Source organism: Poecilia reticulata, chromosome 12 (assembly GCF_904066995.2).
Source record: "Poecilia reticulata chromosome 12, P_reticulata-male-v2, whole genome shotgun sequence".
Taxonomy (NCBI): domain Eukaryota; kingdom Metazoa; phylum Chordata; class Actinopteri; order Cyprinodontiformes; family Poeciliidae; genus Poecilia; species Poecilia reticulata.
Genome location: NC_088841.1, coordinates 3,211,488 through 3,233,045, shown reverse-complemented (window position 1 = coordinate 3,233,045; position 21,558 = coordinate 3,211,488). Strand labels below are relative to the sequence as shown.

The window sequence follows — 21,558 nt, the reverse complement described above, 5'->3', positions numbered from 1 at the left end:
GCCAGTTATTTTTAGCTGGCAAGAAAAAAATGGCATGCCAGGCTATAAATTCAGCTTTTTTATGACGGTAAGAAAAATATTTCTAAGAAAACAAAAACACTTCCTGTAATCATAAGTTTCCTTTAAAGTATTGCATGCTTTAATTAGTTCCTACTGATTGATCTGAGAATATGGCAGTAATTTATAGCAATGAGAACACGAGGAAAGGAAAATGTAAATCTCAGTAACCAACTGGCTTTAAATTGCTCTAAGCAAGATTGAGCAGTCTTTACAAATCCAGCTGATAAACTCAGTTTCATGAATTAGTCATTTCAGAGATAAAATCACTAGCTTTGATTTCCTCGGGTTTTTTTCTGATCGTTTATTTTCTATATTTAGTTGATGCTGAGCATCACTGTTGGAGGGTCTACCAAAGGGGATGAAACTGACTCAAACGTTGATTAGCTAGTGTCTGAACTGTAACTGGGTCCTGCAAAAGCAGCCATTTTTACTCTCAAATCATTTTGACTTCTCAAAGCAAAACAAAAAAACATTTTTCAGACTATATCTTATGTTGGTATAGCTGACTTGTTTTGTTTCCTTTGGATGAGAAAATAAAAACGAGTGAACTGGTCTTCAGCGACGGTGAGAATATTAAAATAAATGCATCTTTTTTTCAGTCTTGAGTAAAAAAAGAAAGCAATTTGAATTAAAAAAACAGTTTATTTAAAGATGAGTATTTTATAAATGATACACTGCTGCGGCTGTACAAACACAAACTTAGAGATGGGAGGACGAGGCTCGGGGGGACGGGGGTTGTTGGTCTTAGAGAGTTGAGCTGACATCTCCATTGGGCTGGCAATGTTTACCATCATCTGCTGGATCTGAGAGGTGCTGTTGGAGGAAACGATTGTATGAAACTTTTGCCGTCACGATACTCGTTCACACTTTCACAGGCCGGACTTACTCTTTCATGTCTGCGGAACATACGACGCAATAGGCCCTGCTTGGCTTTGGGGCTCCTAGGGGCCAGGGACCAGTCCAGGTCTGGAGGTCGAGATCCCATTGGACCAAAAATGTTCAGTTCTTCGAAGCATCCCGTATCTATGAGCTAGGAGCAAAAACGGATTAACGCTGATTTCAGCTGTACACAATCAGATGCTAATGTAAGCTGTGAGTATAATCACTTCATTTTGCCAGCTCCTCGGAACGCTTCCCGTGTTGAATTTGGCGTAGAACTCGCCGTCTGACTGGTTCAGAACGACTCCCTTCAGTGCGCAGAACTCCTCGATATCCTGCACGTCATCGCAGTACACCAGTCTGGGCTAAAGGTGATGAAAACAATATACTTGTATTTATTTAGTGATTAGAAATTGATCTATTAACTGTGTTCATGTGTGTGTAAGGTAGACATGGGACTGCACATGAAAACAGCCCTTTATTAACCATTAATACTGCCAACAAGAAAAAGAAGCAATAAAAACTGTAACATGACTTAATTAGCCTGTGAAAATAACTCAAAAATAGTCCACTTTGGATGTATTTTTGCTTTCTTTTTTCCCTTCCGTCATAAAAGTTTCTGTTTATGCCTTAGAAGGAATGGAAAGCCCATGTTTAACCTGCTTTACTTTTGCATTTTGCACTTAAGTTTATTTGTATCTTTAGAAAACATGTAAAACTTCCGGTATCTCACAAAAGAGACATTAACATACATGGAAGAACCTTAAGAAAATCTTATATTGCAGCAGAAAGACTTTCAGTATTCAAAATGCTACATGAACTGACTAGTGTACGTTACTGTGAGAGAACGCAAAAACTATTGTGATGGATTGAAAGACTTTTGCTAGGTAATGCCAAGACAATAAATTCCCCTCATGTCCCTTGGGGGTCTCCGTATGAAAAAACACTTAAGTGTGAAAAAATGCAAAAAGGAAATCAGAAAGAGTGAACACTGAACACTTTTTCACACCACTGTAAAGTTATGAAAATCAATATTGGGCTTACGTCTGGTTTGAAAGAAGGCTCCACCAGTCCTGCTTCCAGCATCCGGAAGTTGATTTGTCGGAAGAAGGGATGAGACTTCACTTCTTTCCCTCCTGATCCTCGACAGCCCAGTCTGTGTTTTGGATCCCTGTTCAGCAGCTAAAAACAAAGACAATTCGTTTATAGTTTGTTTGATGGCCTTGAGCCCGTCGTGACGCACACTATAGATAGCAGCAGGAAAAGCTCTACATCTCTAAGGTTACATTATCTACGTTAGATGAGCATTGGACAGTGAAACTCACGCCGTTGCAGATGTCTACGGCATCCTTGCTGAACTTCTCATTGTATTCCACAGGTTTTGATTTAATCCTTTTCTCCACTTCTGAGGATTTGGGGCGCTCGCCTCGCTCCCTGAAGGGAGACTTCCCCGCAATCATTTCATAAATCAGGCAGCCGAGGCCCCACCAGTCAGGACTCGTGTTATATTCCTCTTTGCTGATCACCTCAGGTGCTGTAAGGAGAGAACAGTTATGGAGGAGAATATCTTCTACACAGCATTAAACAGAGTAACAGAAAGGGAAGGAATGCCCTTTCAGGGATCATCAAGATTTCCTGGCTATTAACGTGTGAGTCTTACATGCCTCTATGTCACTGATATATTCAGTGGCACAGTGTGGTGGCTCACTACTTGACTCTTTAATCCTGGCCCAAAGCAGCGTAGGGAAGAGGTAGCAAACAGGTCCTATAGGTGATGACTGGCCTCTTGGGAAGTTAATGAACAAAGGATGTAGCTTTTATTCCACTCACATCCATCAGCGCCCAACTGTGGAGCAGCCTCCTAAAATGCAGGTGTATTCCATTTATGTGCGACCCCACTACCGTGGCAACCAAAAATGATTTATTTTCTCGACCCATCCGCCAACACATAAATTTTTACCTTGGTGAATTTGTGTCTCTTTACTCCTTTCAGTGTTGTTACTATTATTAAACATGAAATAACATTGATCAAGTGACTCATTTGAATAGACCTCAACACTCTAAGTAGTCATGAGAGATGCACCGAAAATTAACCGTCATTGAAAACTATGGCAGTGGCCGATGTCATTTTGCCCATGTTGGTATGTTTGGTGTTTTTGGGGGTTCTTTTGGCTGTGCTCATGTCTCCCTAGCGCTCTTAGCGTGATGCTCAGGAGGAGTGCAGCAAATGACCGCAGGACGAAGGAGTGTCCCGTCACACCAAGGATGTCAGAAATTATGTTATCTTATACTTCTAAACTTGTTCAGTTGTACTTATTTGTGCAATAACTCTTAAGAACTAAAAGATACACATTTTCTTTTCTTATTTGGAGACACTGTAGTTTTAATGTCTCTTAAAGTGGCAATTAAAAATGTTGCGGAAAACAGGCTCAGGGAAATCAAACCATCGATACACCTGGTTGTGAAGTGTTTATGCTGACCTGTCACAGGTTCATTTTCAGGGGTCGGTTCAGGTTTAGTGTTATTGTCCATTTATCCTTATGCTCAATATATCATGATACAGATTTCAAGCTATAACATCCAACTCTATTCATGAAGTACTTTTCATTGACTGTTCATGGTTGAATGTGAGCATGTAGAGTGGAGAACATGTGGTGGAACCTTGTATACAAATTATTAGTGAGCCTGTGATCTGCAATGGTCAAACTGCTTTCTGCTGTTCATGCACATGGTTTTCTAAGTCTGGATTCTTTTTTGACGTCTTGAAAACTGATGTTGACTGACACTAGAGCTAGAGTTATTTGACTTGCAGCAATTGTCCCCACAAAGTAGAGACTCAGTGGGCTGAACACAAATGCGCACCACACTTTAAGAGCAACGTTTGTGGATTAATTGAGACTTCTGTTCAGTAGGAATAATACATACCCATGTAGTATAATGTGCCGACCCTGCCGTGCACCAGATCCCCGTCCTCCAGCTTCACTGCCAAGCCCAGGTCAGAGATGCGGATGTGTCCTTATTGGCACAAAAACAAAGAGAAATCCACTCAACAGGTTTAATACTCTTTTCAGTTTTCCTGCACTGACGCACTTTCCCTTTCCTCATTCTTCAGAACCTGCAGAACCTGTTCTTGGAGCTAATTTTACAACTGCCCATCATCTCACTTGGTCTATGTTTTTAACCGAAGTGAGACACAGACCTCGTGTGTGTGTGTGTGTGTGTGTGTGTGTGTGTGTGTGTGTGTGTGTGTGTGTGTGTGTGTGTGTGTGTGTGTGTGTGTGTATATATATATATATATATACATATACATACAAGGTGATACTTCACCTGTTTCCTGCAGTGTTTAACTTCCTCTTTAGACTTTGTTTGAAGGCTTGTCAAAATACCATTAAAACCGTTTCCTTATTGAGTTCTTGAGGTTTCATGTGAAGAATTCATGCAGTCTGACAGCAGAACTACTACTGTTTTAAATCTGACGCGAAAGCTAAAAATAGCTGCTAATAACAACCCTGGAATGTGACTTGTTTAAAGTTATTTTAGTAGACTTCAAACTAACTACTGCACCCTCATGAGAAAAACAAACAGGCACACTTAGTGTGGCCAGACATACCGTTGTCATCCAGGAGAATATTTTCAGGTTTGAGGTCTCTGGAACATAAAATCACAGCGTATGAAGCAGATCGTGCTGCTGTGATGTGTTCAGATCCACGTGGAAAAACGCTCACCTGTAAACTATCGACTTCTGGTGGAGGTGAATTAAACCACAGCAGACTTCTGCGGCATAGAAATAAACTCTGTCCATGGCTAAGCCGTTCTTTGCCATATTGTGAATGTGAAACCGCAGGTCACCGCCGCTCATCATGGTTAAAACCATGCAGAGACTGTGTTTGGTCTCATAAGCATATGCAAGATTGACCTGCAGAGAAAACGGGAGATGTATGAGAGAGAAGTTGAATGTGCATACATGTTAAGAAGGAGTGTACAACGTGTTATAGAGGTAAAGACAGTTAAGTGTACGAGTTTTAACAGTATACATTCCCCAGACTCACTGCTACTCCCAATTCAAATCCATGAAGAAATTATGGTAATGATTCAAAGTTTTTATCAATTTAAATGTCTAAAGTTGCACACCACAATATTAACTCTATTTACTTTTTCATATTTTAAGGCAGGCATATAAAAAGTTTTGTCAAGGGAATCAGAATTGTTCAGTTTGAAGCATTTTGGGTCTCAAAAAACTGTGTGCCCTTAGATGTTTGTGGTTCTTTTTACTGTTAAATTAAGACAAATGCAGTAACTATGTTTATGAATGAGAGATGACTTACATCGTACCTAAAACAGAAATTATTTTGGAAGATTGTATTGTCTGAAAACGTTGGCCTACAGCATTGGACAGCGCCTGTTTGTAGACCAGATGTACTTCATGCTACAATCAAAATTAAAGTGAGGAAGTTGGTGAACAATTCCTGTTAGAAGAATAAGGCTGGCAGCTGAGCTGCGTTCTATTAGTGTCACCTCCTTCTGGAACTCAGGTAGCAATGAAGAGTGGTCATTTTTTCCCCGGTAGTTTTAAACTAATATGCAGCGTTCTACCAGTTCATTAAGTCTGTATTAAAAGTACATCAAACATCCCCTATGCTACTTAGGATAGTTTCCTGTTGCTTGAATTTAAATGTTCATGATTTTATTCTTTTACTCAGTTTTCACATGCAGTTTTCCAGTTTCAAGAATAAAGTAATTTCTCCCTCTGTTGATCATTTTTTTAAATTACATTTATGCATTTATGTTTATGTGTTTTATCTTTGTTCAGTATTGTTGTCCATAGGTCTGAGTGCGTGTGTGTCTGGTTGTTTGTAATGGGTCACAATGTCTCACAAGATGTGTTTCCTTTCCAAATGTGTGCAAAACTTTGTCAATATTTCACTAATGTCAAAAAACACAAATTCGGCTTTCCGCCAAATAAGAAACGCAATTAAAATCACACGTGAATAAGTTTGTGCTATGAGTCATTAAAAACATGTTGCACAATGATCCTCCAACTACTTCCTGTCGTCTTCTACTTCCTGATTTGTTCAGTGGAGACAACTATTTGTTGATCATGTCATTTGTTTGATGCAAAAAAAAAAAAATTATTAAGCAAATGTATTTTCAATATGTCAAATTGCACAATTATATGGTCAATGGAAGTGCAGCTATTGCCAAAGGCTAGTGTTTTTCTTTCATCCTTGACTGTATTAGAATTGCTGGGTTTACATCTGTGTGTGTGTGTGTGTGTGTGTGTGTGTGTGCGTGTGTGTGTGTGTGTGTGTGTGTGTGTGTGTGTGTGTGTGTGTGTGTGTGTGTGTGTGTGTGTGTGTTGGTTGATGTATCAGGTTACCTCCTCGGCATCTGTGAATGCCTACATGCTAACTTTATAACGGCATTACTGTTCTTTTTGTTGAACCCTTTGCTTCGCACTGCCTCATATGAAAAGCTTTGTACATTTGATGTTCATACTTGTTCTGGGATGAAGGCAAAACATTTTCTCATTGTTTACAGCAATCCACAGAAAACCAGTGTCCGAGAGTGGTTGTAATCTCACCACAAATCGGCTGTCCACCTCCTCTAGTAGCTCCTTTTCGTTGAGTGCCATGTGTTCTCCTTGCCATTTCTTTACGTGAGTCTTTTCCAGCTTCTTGCAGGCATACATCATTCCTGTGGCTCGTACCTGACAAGCCCAAACCTACAGGTTGAAATGGAAATGCTATGAAGAGATTTATGTGGTAGAAACAACAATTATCAGAAACTGTAGCAGAAAAGGCAAATCTGTCCAAAAGTGATTGTGACATGTAAAATCGGAACTTCCCCTTTTAGACTTGTATGGTAGTGTAGTAGGGATCAACTTTAACAAGCCTTACCTCTCCAAAGCCTCCTTTCCCCAGTAGCCTGTACTCTCTGAAATCGTTTTTGGTGATTGGCCGCCTTAAAGAGAAAAAACAAGGACATTGTCTTTGTGATTTTGTTTCTTATCCACTTCTTATTTCAGCAGTTTGTGGCATTAAGCCAATGATTAAACCAGCAACTCAACAAACAAATAACTAGGAGTGCACCAATTGCAATCGGTTGGTGCCAATTTTTTTCACCTCGGGAAAGAATTAGTGATCACCACCAGATTTTAGCTGATACTGATTTTTTTTTTTTCTGAAACGTCATTAAGTACAGTGAGAATGGAAGTCGGCAACAATGGAGTGGCTACTATTAACTGCGCATATGCAGACGTGACCTGGTGGTCAGGTCTGTCAGTCACGACAGACTAAATGGGGGCAATGGCTGATTTTCAGACCTTAATAGAGGTTCAAATTTCAAATTGTCAAAGGACAGTGCACATTAATTAACACTGTACTGCATAATGTGCCCAAGTTAGATGAAATAAGTGCTATGGATTCTTACACCCACACAGCTGCTGCTTACATAACCATATCACATAAGACTGGCGACAGTCACACATAAACAAAATGAAACTGATTACAGGTTTTGGTCGGGTCCCGAAACTGGTAAACAGACCTGGGTGGTGCACAGAGGGGAAAATGGGTGAACTACAATATAAGCTCATTTTTATCGGCAGTCCCTCTGGCAGCTGTTAAAACCAACCTAAAAATCAACAAAGTTAAAATCACACATTTATATTTATACAATGGAATTACAAGAAACAATATGTTTCATAAAGAAAAGCAGAGCAATTTTTGAACCAGTGGGTTCTAATTGAGACATTGTTGCCTTAATAACCTAAGCCAATCCCTTGATTGGCTCTTAAAGGAGTTAAGTGTGGGCAAAACACTTATAGTGACTGGAATACTAGATGTTACCGCCACTAACTGACAGAACAGTCTGCCCAAAGGTGGTGTGTGTAAAGGGTAACCATTGACTGAGTGGCTCTTCTAGAAACAGATTTCAAGATCGGTTTCAGCTAAGTGCTGATCTCCGTTCTCCCAAAATTAAGGAAATCTGGGTCGATTCCTTGGTGTACTCCTACAAATAACCAAATGTTTTATGAGTGTCACTTCCTCCTTCAGGTACTGATATGCATCACAAATTTGTGCACTGACCTCTCCAGATGCTTCCACTGTAGAAAGCGGTCAAAGTGCATGCTGAACTGGTACTGTGTGAAGGGCTCTTGACTGAGGTATTCATGCAGGAATCTAAAAGGAGAGTTTTGAGTGTTTTAGGGGTAAAACACATGCACGCTGAACACAGTGCTGTGCAAAATCCCTCTATTTTTCTTTCTTCTTGCAGTTCGTCACATTACAGACACATTTTTTTTTCTTGTGCAACATTCTGATTTTCTGAGACAGACAATTATTAAAATTACAAGAAATAAAGGCTTAAAATATAAGTTTTCAAATGACTGTCAAAATTATTGTTTTTTTTCCCCATAATATTCTAATTAACTTAAGATGTATCTTTACATCATCTACCAATATCTCAATTAAGTATATTGAAGTTTGTGGTTATAATGTGGTCTACTTATGTGAAGATCATGTATAACCAGACAGATGCATAAACTCACTCTTTGCATTTATGAAAGACGTCTCCACAGGGATCAAGCTCCAAACTGTTGATGTAGTTTTGTTCGTGCTTTGTTAAAGAAGGCACACAATGGTTGGCCTATGGAACACAGAGGAAGTTATAAAAAAGAAAGAAAAACACCTGGTATTTAAAAGTGAACACAGAGCTGAAATATTTGTACGTATATAAACAGGGGCTTTCAGACCTGACTTCTGATGAATGTGTTGATGATGTAAAGCCCAAAGCTGTGCCTTTCCTCATCTGTCTTTGTTTCAAAGGCTTCCTAAAGGAAACAAAGAGAAAGGAGGATGAGAAATACAAACTTTGCCTAATTTGCCCAGGAAATGTGAAAATAAAATAAACATATTTTTTCTTGTCATTCATAACCGTTTGGATCTGAAATGAAATGTGATTTAGCATGTCAACTGCTGATGGTAAGTTGTCAAGTTTGAAGGATTTAAAAAAGGATTGAGCTGCTGAAAATGAGTCTTTAACATGATTCAAATGGACTGAGTCATCTGCAGATGAAGACAGTGAGGTGGTTTATATGTAATGCGTTGAGCCTGAAAACAAATGCAAAGAAGATAAACAAAATGGTTTGAATTTAAATTAAAAATAAAAAGAAACAGGACAATTTGGAGAGGCCAATTAATCTGACAGTCATGTTTTTGGACTGTGGGAGGAAACCGGAGTACCCAGAGAAAACCCACCGTGCGCAGGGAAAACATGCAAACTCCATGCAGAAAGACCGGGAATCAAACCCAGAACCTTCTTGCTGCAAGGCAACAGCTCTACCAACTGTGCCACTGTGCAGCCCACTAAGGTATAAGGGTGTAAAGAAAATGGATGGATGGACGGATGAAAAGAAATGTTCCGTGGTTTGAAAAATTGAAGGCGTTAGATTCTCTTTAGAAAGTGTATTTTAACACTTGTTGAACTAAAAATACAGCTGGTTTTCAATTCTCTTCAACATCCAGCGTCTGTAATTAGTTTGATTGCATCTGTGTTCATGGCTTACACCTGAATATTTTTTTAAATAAAAACCCTGGTATAAAACAAATTTTTGCAAGTAATTATGATTTCATTTAGATTTCATCTTTACCTGGGGAGCAGCATAGCTCGCAATACCAAAGGTTAAACTGGTGTGCATGAAGTTCTTACAGATCTCGACAGGAAATTATGGAATGGTAGAAAACATTTCAATAAAAGGAGAAGGAGTCCCCAAACTGCCAAACAGCTGAAAACATTTCTGTAAAACCTTTTAAAAAGTGGCCTCCTCAGTTTTCCTTTCCAGAATGTTGGCATTGGCAGAACTGCTGTTTTAGACTGCTGTACACACAAATGGAGTCTGAAATTTTATTATTTAGAAAACCGGAATAGAGCCCATGCTTGGCATAAACCAAGGAGATCGCTCCAGAAAATGAAAACGACCTCATATCAACTGTGAATCATTTATCTGGAAGTGGATTTGGGAAGGCTTTGCAGAGTCCAGACCTGGCCAGCTCACCATCAAAGAACCCACCAAGGATTTTTTTTTGTGTATCTACAGGGGTTGTCCTGGGAAATGAGACTGTAACAAGAAATTTACACTGAAACAGAACTAGCTCTTGCAACAATCAGAAACACAACATTTAGTGGAATATTCACCACAAACTGGATAAGATCTTGATCTTGACTGAGAAGCATTTGAGTGACTGATTTTTGGTGTTTCTCTTAAACAAAATAATTTTTTTCTTCGCAGAGATAAGAAAATATTCCACATGAATGTGTGAATATTTCATGGTGATGAGCTGAAGATTTTTTGTGGAATCCTAATTTTTCCCCACATGATTGCATAACATTTAGTTATTTTCCTGTATGTGTTCTGATGATGAGATTTAACTGAAACTTCTTCAAATTATTGCTCACATTGAGCAGAAGATAGACACACTGCTTATACAACTTATCGCTACGTTTTCAAGTTTTGGTTAGCTAACAAATAACCAAATAGTTGCTGGTTTGATGTGATTAAGCCTTTCAGGTTAATGTCACAAGACATTTACAACTTTGCAAAGCTAAACCAAGGCACAATATTTTACAGGAAAGACACTTTTCCCTGTAACTCTTCCAAACAAGAATTACCTATTTGTCTTTCTTCTAATTGTTCTCTTATGTTAACATTTAGGAGGCCTGTAGCGTTAGAGATTGAGCTCATTAGCATCTCTTTATGCACAGTATAGAGTTTATTAGGGGTGAATTTGAACACTCATTGGATGATTGCCAAATATCTGAAATATTTTTTCCCTTTTTAATGATTGTTTTCATTGCAAACAATAGAATTGAAATTGTTTGGAAGTGGCCTTGTAACCCTTCTCAGACTGCAGGGCGGTTACGTTATCTTCTCCAGGGCCATTGCTGATGTCTTACTCACTTGGCATTTTGTTTACACACACCTGGATGATGCAAAGCAGCACAAAGCCAACAATCAATATTCATAGTAGTAGTAACAGTGACTATGATGAAGTAATCAAGTGAATTTTCTTAGCGAAATATCGTGTAAGCAGTAGCGATGGATCGCTACTTTGGTTTTTCTTTTGATTATGAAATACTGATATACGTCATGTTTTTGTACACCTTAGATTGAACTTAGACCATCATTTTAGAACCTGATGAAGACCAAATCATTAGTATTATGTCCTGATATATAAAAGTTGGATTTATAGGAGGGTATACTTTCCTATACAGAACTTGAGGCTTTTCTGTGTTGTAATGCACTTGATGGGAATCTTATTCAGTAGTATTTACCGGTCCTTGAACATTGGTTCGAGGAGGAAAGAAGAACATTTATGATTCTAGGATGAAATCACAATTAGTTTGCACGTTTTTTTTTAGCATACCAAAGCATCCAGGAGCAATATGTAGTTGTGCAGTTCTTGCCGAGTCATACAGTAGAGATGAAAGAGCTTCTTGCCAATAGGCTGATAGACACATAAATCATAGAAGTCTCGTTCTGACAGGGAGAAAAACAGAACACGATGTGATGAACAAAATTAGCAGCAACTTATTGACTATTCATTTTAGTCAATAACACTGTTTGTGCCTATCTCTGACACTTTACCCAACTTTGACCACTAGCCTTCACCTACAGTTGTTCTTATAACTTTACATGTTATGGCAGAATTTTTAATTGTTTGATAATTTTTTTAAAGAATATAAATTCTCAGAAAAGGTAAGAGTAACAAAAGTTATCATTTCTGTTAAAATTAGTGACTAAGTAAATTAATTTGTTATAAAACAATTGTCTGTTATTTTGAACCATAAGATCAGAAACAGGAAAATGATGTGAATGGGAATGAGCAGCTAATTAAAAAGTGTAAAATATTTTCGGGATACAGAAATAAATCAATAAATCACAAATGTCTTCACATCACATACTGGACACTCTAAAAAAGTGTGTTGGTTTAAAAATTATTTAAAGGAAAAGTTGGGGTGCTCTCCACCAGAACCACAAAGCAGCCTGCTAACAATAAATTAGCATTAATAGGAAGGATAGTATTAAATCTACTTTTATGATGACATGAATTAGATAGATACAGTAGCTAATCAATCCCCTTGGAACAATTTGATTTTGTGCCTTCACCATTTTACTTTAACAGTGAATTAAAAACAAGGGTGTTGCACTTTTAGCATTAACTTTTAGAATGTTTTTTCCTCACTATTCATTAAATATTACATTCGTTTTGCATAAATTCTGACTCATTTCTTCTGGTTTTAGTTGCTCATGAGTTCTAATGGTTTTTTGCAGTGTCCTCCACAGCGCGGCTGGTGGTCTTTTACTTGATAAAAACTTTTCTGTTTCTTGATTGGTACCAGGAAAAGTCCTACTGAAGTCTCATAAACAAGTATGCACACACACACTCCTACACACACCGATGGTCTTTGCTAGCTCCCTGCACTCGCTGATGTGGGGAAAGCGAAGCAGTTCTTTCCATCTCCAGCTCCTGCCTTTGCTTCCTCCACCTGCAAATCATCAGCAGAAGAGAAAATGAAACATGCAACTTACTGCTGACGAGTCATAAACACACACACACATACACACACACACACACACACACACACACACACACACACACACACACACACACACACACACACACACACACACACACACACACACACGCCTCCCTAGACCATCAAGTTTTAAACAATAGCATGCTCCTCTACAGTGAATGAACTATTATTAGCTTCAGGAACAGGTTAGTGGAGCCTGTGTGACCACATTGCAAACTCTGAGGCTCACTCAGAGTAGGAATTTTGGTTCCTCAAGACGCATTTGTTTATCAACTCAGGATGGTCACCATGCCACCAGTGTGCGGGTCTTTTGCTTTTTTGTATTTTTATGTGCAGATGGTGAAAAGGAGGCACCTGGGAAGGAAATAACCTGCCACACTGCAGGGGTGGTTCTGGTCAGCTTTCCAAAAACGCCTCAGGGAAGCAGGGATATCCTGACAGTACTTTTGATTTCCAATAAGGTTTATGTTATAAAGGGACAAAAATTCTCTAAAAAGAACTTGCATTTTTTTAAACATATATTCAAATGCACATGTGTCTGTTCTAAATAAGGAGGGATGGATTTTTTTTCACTTCTGTTACATCCATTTTTCAGACATACAACTGTAGGATAAACTTTAAATCCTTCTTACCTTCTCTTGCTCTAACAAGAGCGCTGTTTTGCACCATGTTGTCAATGTCCATATTGGAAAGTTTGACTTAGAATATGTCCTTGGATTACTTGTCCAGAGTAGTGGGACACATCAGACCTTTGCGTCCCAGCTGCAGAGGATTCAGAGCTCCGCAGGAACCTTGACGACTGGAACTGAGCTGAGACAAATGAGGCGTGCAGTCTAACCTGTTACTCAATAATAAATGGAAACACTTGTTTTGTGACAGTGTGCTCAACGCTCAGGAACACTCCCTCGTAACAGAGGAGGGACCAGTCACCTGTGCGAGTCAATGGCTAAGAAATGTGGAAGGAATTCAAGTGAGAAGAAAAAAAAATAACATGGATATCTGTTGGCACTCCCAAACTCAAATTAATTCTAGAAGTGAAACTCAATAAAGTGTTCATCTAGTAAATCAGAACTGCTCGTCAAAAGAAATAAATGCTTCTCTGACCTGGCAATCCGTAGAGCTGGTCCCTATCTGAGCTTCATAAAATGTTCAAATAGAACATTATAACATTCAAATAAATCAGTAAACTGTGGACAGAGTTGTACACTAAATGGAAAAACAGATGATCAATTTGCTATTCAAAAACTGCCTCCCACATAGTTTTTCTCCATAGATCAAAAATACTTTGCATTTTCATTCACCAGCTATTTTATTAGGTACATATTACAGGTGTTATTACAATAAACATAGTCTCTTGTCTTCAGATCTGCTTTGATGCAACAAAGTGCTGGACATGTTTCCTCCGAGATTCTATATCAACATTACTGCATCACCCAGTTGCTGCAGCTCTTTGAGCTCCAAATGCAAATGCAACTCGTTACACCACATCCCAAACTGGACTGAATACAGTCAACTCATTTTCAACACAAAAAAACAAGTTTGAGATTATTTTGGTGCACTCTGTGGTACATTCCTCAAAATCATCATTTTGAGGGAATTAATTCACCTTTTGAAGATGGTACCAGGTGGATACAGTCGGCATCAATATTCCAGAAGGCTGTGACGTTGAACAGATTTTCATCTTTGTCCAAAGTGTGTGTAGAAAATAGCCAACTCTAATTTCCTCTTCAAGTTCAAATTGTTGACTGTTCAGAGATGTAACTTCATCTTGAACCAGTCTACCTATTGTCCTCTGACCTCTAACGTCAACCAGGCAATGAAACTTTTATTTTAGCATGACAATGTTTGAGAGTCAGATCTAATTGTTTATTTGACTTTTTTTTCTCTCTCTCTCTGAGAGTGTTTCTGTAAACCTGAAAGTTGTGTGTGAACATCATCGTAGAACAGCGGTTTCTGAAATACTCCGACCAGACAGTCTGGCAGTTAGATCACACTCAGTAAATAACAGGAGCCAAGCATTCCGGGGACGTTTCTTGCCGAGAATCAGCTCCTCCTGCGCCCTCTCCTCTACAGCTATTGACGTGCTACATTACAGAGATGGAGCAACTTTCTGAGAAGAGGAAAAAGACCATTTCTATGACTTTGTTGAATGATTCATGCATCAGGAAGTGGGAGACTGACTGTTTAAAGTACCTTTAAAAAAATATTCACCCCCTTGGATGTTTCACTCTTTCTATTGCTTTTACAAATCAGTCATATGAAACGTGTTTTTTTTTTTTTTACGTTATTTAATATGCAATAACAAATCCACTATTACTTTAGTAGCAGTAGTCGGAATGATTGTTGCTCATTTTGTTTCAAACATTTTAAAGTTTAACTTCATTTGTTTTGTAAATACACTGAAATTTGGTATTCAAACTTTCTGTTTTCTTGCACCAGCCCATGCCTGTCATGCACCCATCAAAAGTTTTCCAATGACATAATAAAAGTAGCACCAGACATTACGTTTTACTGATTTTGTGAAGATAACAGATTCTTTAGTCTAAAACAGTGAGTGAACTCTGCCCCCTGGTGGACACATTACATCAGTAAAGCTTAAATAAAGCTTTAATTCCTTTCTATATTCACAGGATGCAAGAAATTTTTACCTAAGTTGTTACTGCAGAAGAGCCAACATGTCTCAAATGTCTCCTAATGCACCTTGTGATATTCTTGCTGCAGCGATTCCACCTTCTCCTCACAGATGAACAGGTTGTGTGAAATTCCTCTATAGCAGGAAGCATCTCCTTTAACAACATGGATGCCACACAAACTGATTCTAGTGTACAAACCGTATCTATGCCTCTCCTTACCCGCCTTAAAATAAAAACATCGCTTGAGAGGAAGAAACTTTGCATCAGTTTTTGTTTGATTTGTTTGTCAAATAGCTGTAACAAAAGATCTGCAGATGGTTTCACTAAATTATGACTATAACAGTTTTTAAGACCATCGTGGGGCTGATTCCATTGGCATTAAAAAAGAGGAACTCCAGTCCCGTGATGAAGTGAAAATGACTGACCAACGTGTTCAACAGAAACAGCTGAGCTTTAAACTGAGGTTGAGGTTTATTTTTTATCCTGACTCGGTTTGTTTACATCCACGCCTGGTACAAACAGGAGCATCACAGTAAATTAGCATCAAAGGTTTTATTCCAGTAGCTCAATTTAAAAAGAGAAACTCATAATACAAACCGGATTCCAAAGAAGTTGGGACATTAAACAAATTGTGAATAAAAACTGAATGCAATGATGTGGAGGTGCCAACATCTAATATTTTATTCACAATGGAACACAAATCACAGATCAAAAGTTTAAACTGGGAGAATGTATCATTTTAAGGGAAAAATATGTTGTTTGAAAATTTCATGACGTCAACAAATCCCAAAAAAGTTGGGACAAGGCCATTTTTACCACTGTGTGGCATCTCTCCTTCTTCTTACAACACTCAACAGACGTCTGGGGACAGAGGAGACCACATTCTCAGGTTTAGAAATAGGAATGCTCTCCAGTTATGTCTAATACAGGCCTCTAACTGTTCAATCGTCTTGGGCCTTCTTTGTTACACCTTCGTCTTTATGATGCGCCAAATGTTCTCTATAGGTGAAAGATCTGGACTGCAGGCTGGACATTTCAGTACCCGGATCCTTCTCCTACGTAGCCATGATGTTGTGATTGCTGCAGAATGTGGTCTGGCATTATGTTGTTGAAAAATGCAGGGTCTTCCCTGAAAGAGATGACGACGTCTAGATGGGAGCATATGTTGTTCTAGAACCTGAACATAGTTCTCTGCATTAATGGAGCCTTTCCAGACATGCAAGCTGCCCGGCCACAAGCACTCATGCAACCCCACACCATCAGTGATGCAGCTTCTGAACGGAGCGTTGATAACAACTTGGGTTATCCTTGTCCTCTCTGGTCTGGATGACATGGCGTCCCAGTGTTCCATAAAGAACTTCAAATCGTGACTCATCTGACCACAGAACAGTCGTCCATTTTGCCTCACTCCATTTTAAATGACTCCTGGACCAGTGCAAACGGCTGAGCTGGTGGAGCTTAGAAATGGCTTCCTCTTTGCACTGTAGAGTTTCAGCTGGCAGCGGCAGATGGCCTGGTGGTTTGTGTTCACTGACAATGCTTTCTGGAAGTATTAGCCCAGGCTGTTATTTCCTTGACAGTGGCATTCCTGTTTGAGGTGCAGTGACGTTCAAGGGCCCGGAGATCACAAGCATCCAGTAGAGCTTTACGGCCTTGACCTTTATGCACAGCTATTGTTCCAGATTCTCTGAATCTTTTGATGATGTTATGCACGGTTGATGATGATAACTTAAAAGTCTTTGCTATTTTACGCTGGGTAACACCATGCTGGTATTGCTGCACTATATTTCTGCACAACAATGGTGGAATTGGTGATTTATGGAAACTTCCTTATTTCTCCAAATGATATATCAGCAGTTAGGAAGGAAAGTGTGTGAAGGAAAAGTCTCAAGTTCCATTTTTGAACACGCATGAATACAATTACTGCTTTTGACAGCTGAATTCATTTGCGGACAGATTTCACAGAGCAGTCAGATGAGCAGCTGCGGTGGCTGTTTGGTCTGAGAGATTATGCCCCCTTTTTTTAAAATGTATGTTATTTGATCATGTGAACAATAAAAAAGAGAGAGTCTCTTCATTCAGTTTCATCGAAACCAGGACTAAAGAAATTATGGCAGTGAATGTCAAGTAGTTCCAGTTCTTTAAAAAAAGTTATTTTATTTCTTGGGGCTAAAGAGTCTGTCATGTTTCCTTTTTATATAAAAAAAATATTTTACAGGAAATATGATTACGAAGCTCTTATCTTTGAATAGTGTAACAAACCAAACTTGGAATTGAATGAAATCAGGCGACCCACAAGTCTTTCTGCAGCAACACAAACACATCACCTAACAGGCATTACATGCACTGATGTAATGATTTTACATTAAGTACAAATATTTAGCTGATGCCGTACAGATCTAAGGTCCTGCTTGTACTTTAGTTCAATAAACTGTGAATATATAATTCAAGAAGACCTTTAAGGCTTACTTTTACAAACCACAACAGGTACAACATAGTCACCTAGCGTGTCATAACATAGCAGCAACCAATCAACACTTCACTAGTACAGTACTGGTTAGTACACATATCCTTCAAATTTTGGTGAAAAATTTGCCTGGTTGGAAAGTTTTTCTAACTTCCTCCGCTGACATTGCTAAAACTACGTACAGAATATTAAAACTGCACATCGTTCACAACTTTGCTTCCTGTTCGCCGATTGGCCCGGTTGAAATTTTACTGCAGGAATCGAGTTCAATTGGACAAAGGCCCATATGAAGCAGTGAAGGGAGATCATAATGAAATGCAAATACATGAGAATTCAATGGCCAGGCTAGTGTGGGCAGAACTTGGCAGAAGTTCCAGATCCTCTTGCTGGTGACTCACCTGGACTGGTTAACTTCATCCTTGTTGGATGGAAACCCACTTCCCAACTATGCCAGTATCAGGACATGTTTTCCCTATTAGATTATGACCGTCCTCACCATTCTATGGCTAATGACATGAGTTTACCTCTCTCCAGATTTACTGTATCTGTTTTGGTCATTATGCCCTGTCATATTTCAGATGTTCTCTGCAGAGTGCAGGTTTTTACAGTGAGATGTGATAAAAAAACAACAAAAAAAAAAACGTCCACAAAAGCCTACTGGAACAGCTGAACATTGTATGGGGTTAATCAGAGATGCTTTAAATCAGTACTGACTCCTACTTAGCACTTTTGAATTTTGCTGGTAATTGTGTATACACCCCAGTTACCTGGAGAACCAGGTTGTTTGAGGTTTATCTTCAATTTGCCCCTCTTAAAAATGCTTATTTTGCTTTTTAGTTGTGTTGAACTGATCATAAGTTACCTTAAACGTAATAAAAATTCTGAAGCGATTATTCTCACTTTTTTACATTAGAAGCACTAAGTATTTTACAGTAGTGTGTACATTTGTAATAACAGGTTGTAATAACTGGAAAACAACAAAATAGAGACAGTTCAATGGAGCTTTTCCAAATCCATGTAAAAGGACAACCACATGTGATGAGATGATGTCACAAAATCTCCAACGAGTAAAAAACATGTTACGGTGTTGCGTCCGCAGTTGGTTCCACCAAATTAGAATCAGCATATTCTTTGTCAAAAAAGCTTTGTGGAAAGCTGTAGCTTGTTTTTGAAAGGAAAAAGGAAGTGCTTAAGAGTGGCAAGATATAAGTGAACAGCAATTTTCAACTACACTATCAAAGTTAAAGGAGATGTGGTTAACTTCCTCTGACGTAGTTCCAGAACCATTGGATGATGGATCTGCCATCTGAGAGACCGGACAAAACAGGAAGATGGCCCTCTCAACTATGATTGAACAGATTGTTCAATCATAGTTGTTTCTGAGAATCAGCAGGCGACCCACGCTTTGAACATTTCACATTCCATTTGGACATGCTGAGCAAATACATTACGAAAAAATGTTTGCAGCAAGGATAAGAATTAACAGAAGAAAAGAGCTTTGGTTTGGTACGTTCCCTACCTGAATTCAGCATCAACATGTTGGCCCTCTATTGGGCTCCAGACCTGAAATAACTAATAACGTTCATTTTATGCATGGATTGAAGTTATTTTGAGCTGCAAATAATGGATGATTGTAAACAGTCTGTGTGAATAAAATTTGCTCCCTCAACTTGAGTCAGTTTAGTTGCCTTGTTGCTTCAGCTCAGTTAAAGTGTCAAATTCAAAAATACGTAATACTTCTTTAGCAATTATATTAAACTAAAAATGATTAGTTAACAGAAACTTTTAAAAAGTTTCTGTTAACTTTTTAAAGGTTAACAGAAACTTAGGTTTTTACATTACTACATCAAGTTTACTTAACATAAAATTAAAAAATTTTATAATGTAAATGTTCAATTTTTACTCTGATTTTTACTTGTTTTTCTTACTTTAAAATGGTCTTTGTTTCATTATAAATTATGTTTGTGACACAAAGTTCTATGGACATTATTTTATTCAAGTCAGGATTTTTTTTTTTTTTTTACAAATTTCCACCTAAAAACAAAATGAACAATTCATAAAAAAATGCATGCTTTCAAATATCTTATTTTTCTGAAGAAAACTAATAATAAAAAAACGATATATTTGTATGAACTTATAACTACTCAAAAAAAAAATCTTACATTTTCACAAAACCTGTTATCAACATTATTATCTCTTCAAACATTGTTTAAGCAAGGTTTACATTTAAAGAAAAACAGGCCGGCCTGATCTATACCAACCTAAGTGTTGATGTTTAGCTTAGCTCAGCAACAAACCTGATTACAATCTGCTAAGATTATGATTCCCACCTACGCAAGTAAATGCTTTATATATTTGTAGAGTACCCTGAACTGATAGCAGATATCATTTTGTAACAAGTCAATGATCTGTGACAGCACCAGGACAAAGCAGCAGCAGAACTTCAGCCTGCAGGGGAATGGAAGAACCCTCATCTAATGGGCAGAGAGTGAGCTGAAATGGGAACAGACAAACTTTAAATGTCATGTAAATCTACTCAAATGGGTGAAGGCTGGGGGCAAAAACTTCTACGTGCTTCTATCAACTTCATCAATAAATCTCTTTGATATTCAGACAGGTCTTTAGGACTTATTGATATTTTTGTGGCTGTAACCCACAAAGTGCAACTCTGACGTCATTCCTCCTGAAGTTTTTCAAGCGATCTTCAGTTTGACTGGAGCCGTGATATTTGTGGAAGATATGTGATTAACTGCTGACTGTCTCAAAGCGGTGGTGCGACAGCATGAAATGACGCATCCTCTTTCAAAGAATCCTGAATTTCGCTGTTGAGATTTTGGGTCACAGGAGAATCAAAACTGTTTTATAAAAATTGTGCATTTGTTGCCGTGTGCATCAGAAACATGATCGTTTTATGAGTACGTAGTTCCAAAGAGCCCAAAGGCAGGGACGTTAGTCAGCGCAATCCTAAGCAATTATTCACTTTAAAATAAATTATAATCACATTTATCCTGTCCGCCTGTTGCAACCTTATCTTAAATATGCTTCTTTAGACGCTAATCTACCAGTTAAACCATTTTTAAAGGAAGATGTTCAGAGTCCAGACAATAAAATAGAGATGTGCAAACCCATATGAAATTATTATGTTGATTGAGTGCATCAATAGTTTATTGCTTATCTACCACTTTGCCCTAAACTGTCACTTTGCAACCACAGTCACCCAATTCAATACAAAGTATGAGGGACTGCATGGCATTGCAGTTGTTAGCAATACTGTCTTGCATGAAGCTTGCAGTTTCTCCCTGTGCATGTAAAACTAGTCGACTTTGCAAGGACAACCAGAAATTGATACTCAGAAGTCTATTTCCTGTGATTGTTTGTCATGCAGAAATGGTAGAAATGTCCTCTAAAAGTGATCCACTCTCATGTTTGCGATCACAGGTTTTACAGAATATTTCGGCAGAGTTCCTGGGCATTAAGCTCTGGTGTTTTTGAAAATGATAAATCCTACTGACAGGCTGGAAAAATCCAGTTAAAGATTGCTGAGTGGGGTAAATTCCTGCCTGTTGTTTTGCATTGATAGTGGAATCAAAGTTCCTGAGTCATATTCCAGCAGAACACCTGGGTTGAAAATGCATGCTGACGCCTACTTTACCTTTTTAATTGCAACAAACAGGAATAGATACGTATGATTAAAAGCAGCTTTACAAAAAACCCCACTGCTGTGCTATGATGACTGAGTATTTGCTGTCTACTTTACCTGCCTTTGTGTTCGACTGATTCACTTTTCTAAACTTGTTTGTGTACTCAAGTTATCTCCTGTCTCCTTGGGTCTATTCCACCGGCTAACATGTGTCTCAAAGTTCATCTGACAAACAGACACGCAGCAGCATCAACTCTATCACTGCTAGGTAAACCTCCCAAATA

The 21,558-nt window shown here is 38.4% G+C and overlaps 1 protein-coding gene across 1 annotated transcript; it reads right to left on the bottom strand.

The window, feature by feature from the left end:
* Positions 1–682: 682 nt before the first annotated feature.
* On the bottom strand, positions 683–13,369 carry LOC103473195 (G protein-coupled receptor kinase 6-like). Its single transcript, XM_008423222.3, has 16 exons — positions 13,167–13,369; positions 12,394–12,483; positions 11,361–11,473; positions 8,690–8,767; positions 8,486–8,583; positions 8,025–8,117; positions 6,837–6,900; positions 6,521–6,661; positions 4,665–4,855; positions 4,550–4,587; positions 3,865–3,954; positions 2,265–2,473; positions 1,984–2,121; positions 1,167–1,304; positions 947–1,090; positions 683–873 (listed from the first exon to the last, which is right to left on the bottom strand). Exons 1-16 carry the CDS (start codon positions 13,216–13,218, stop codon positions 805–807), a joined length of 1,746 nt encoding a protein of 581 aa, XP_008421444.1. The 5' UTR covers positions 13,219–13,369; the 3' UTR covers positions 683–804.
* Positions 13,370–21,558: the final 8,189 nt, after the last annotated feature.

Excerpts from the sequence above, each read along its gene's own strand:
- LOC103473195 (XM_008423222.3), bottom strand. The coding sequence starts at position 13,218 with ATGGACATTGACAACATGGTGCAAAACAGCGCTCTTGTTAGAGCAAGA. Across the intron at positions 12,484-13,166 it reads TCTTGTTAGAGCAAGAGAAG|GTGGAGGAAGCAAAGGCAGG; the intron begins GTAAGAAGGATT and ends GATGATTTGCAG. Across the intron at positions 11,474-12,393 it reads GGAGCTAGCAAAGACCATCG|AACGAGACTTCTATGATTTA; the intron begins GTGTGTGTAGGA and ends TCTCCCTGTCAG.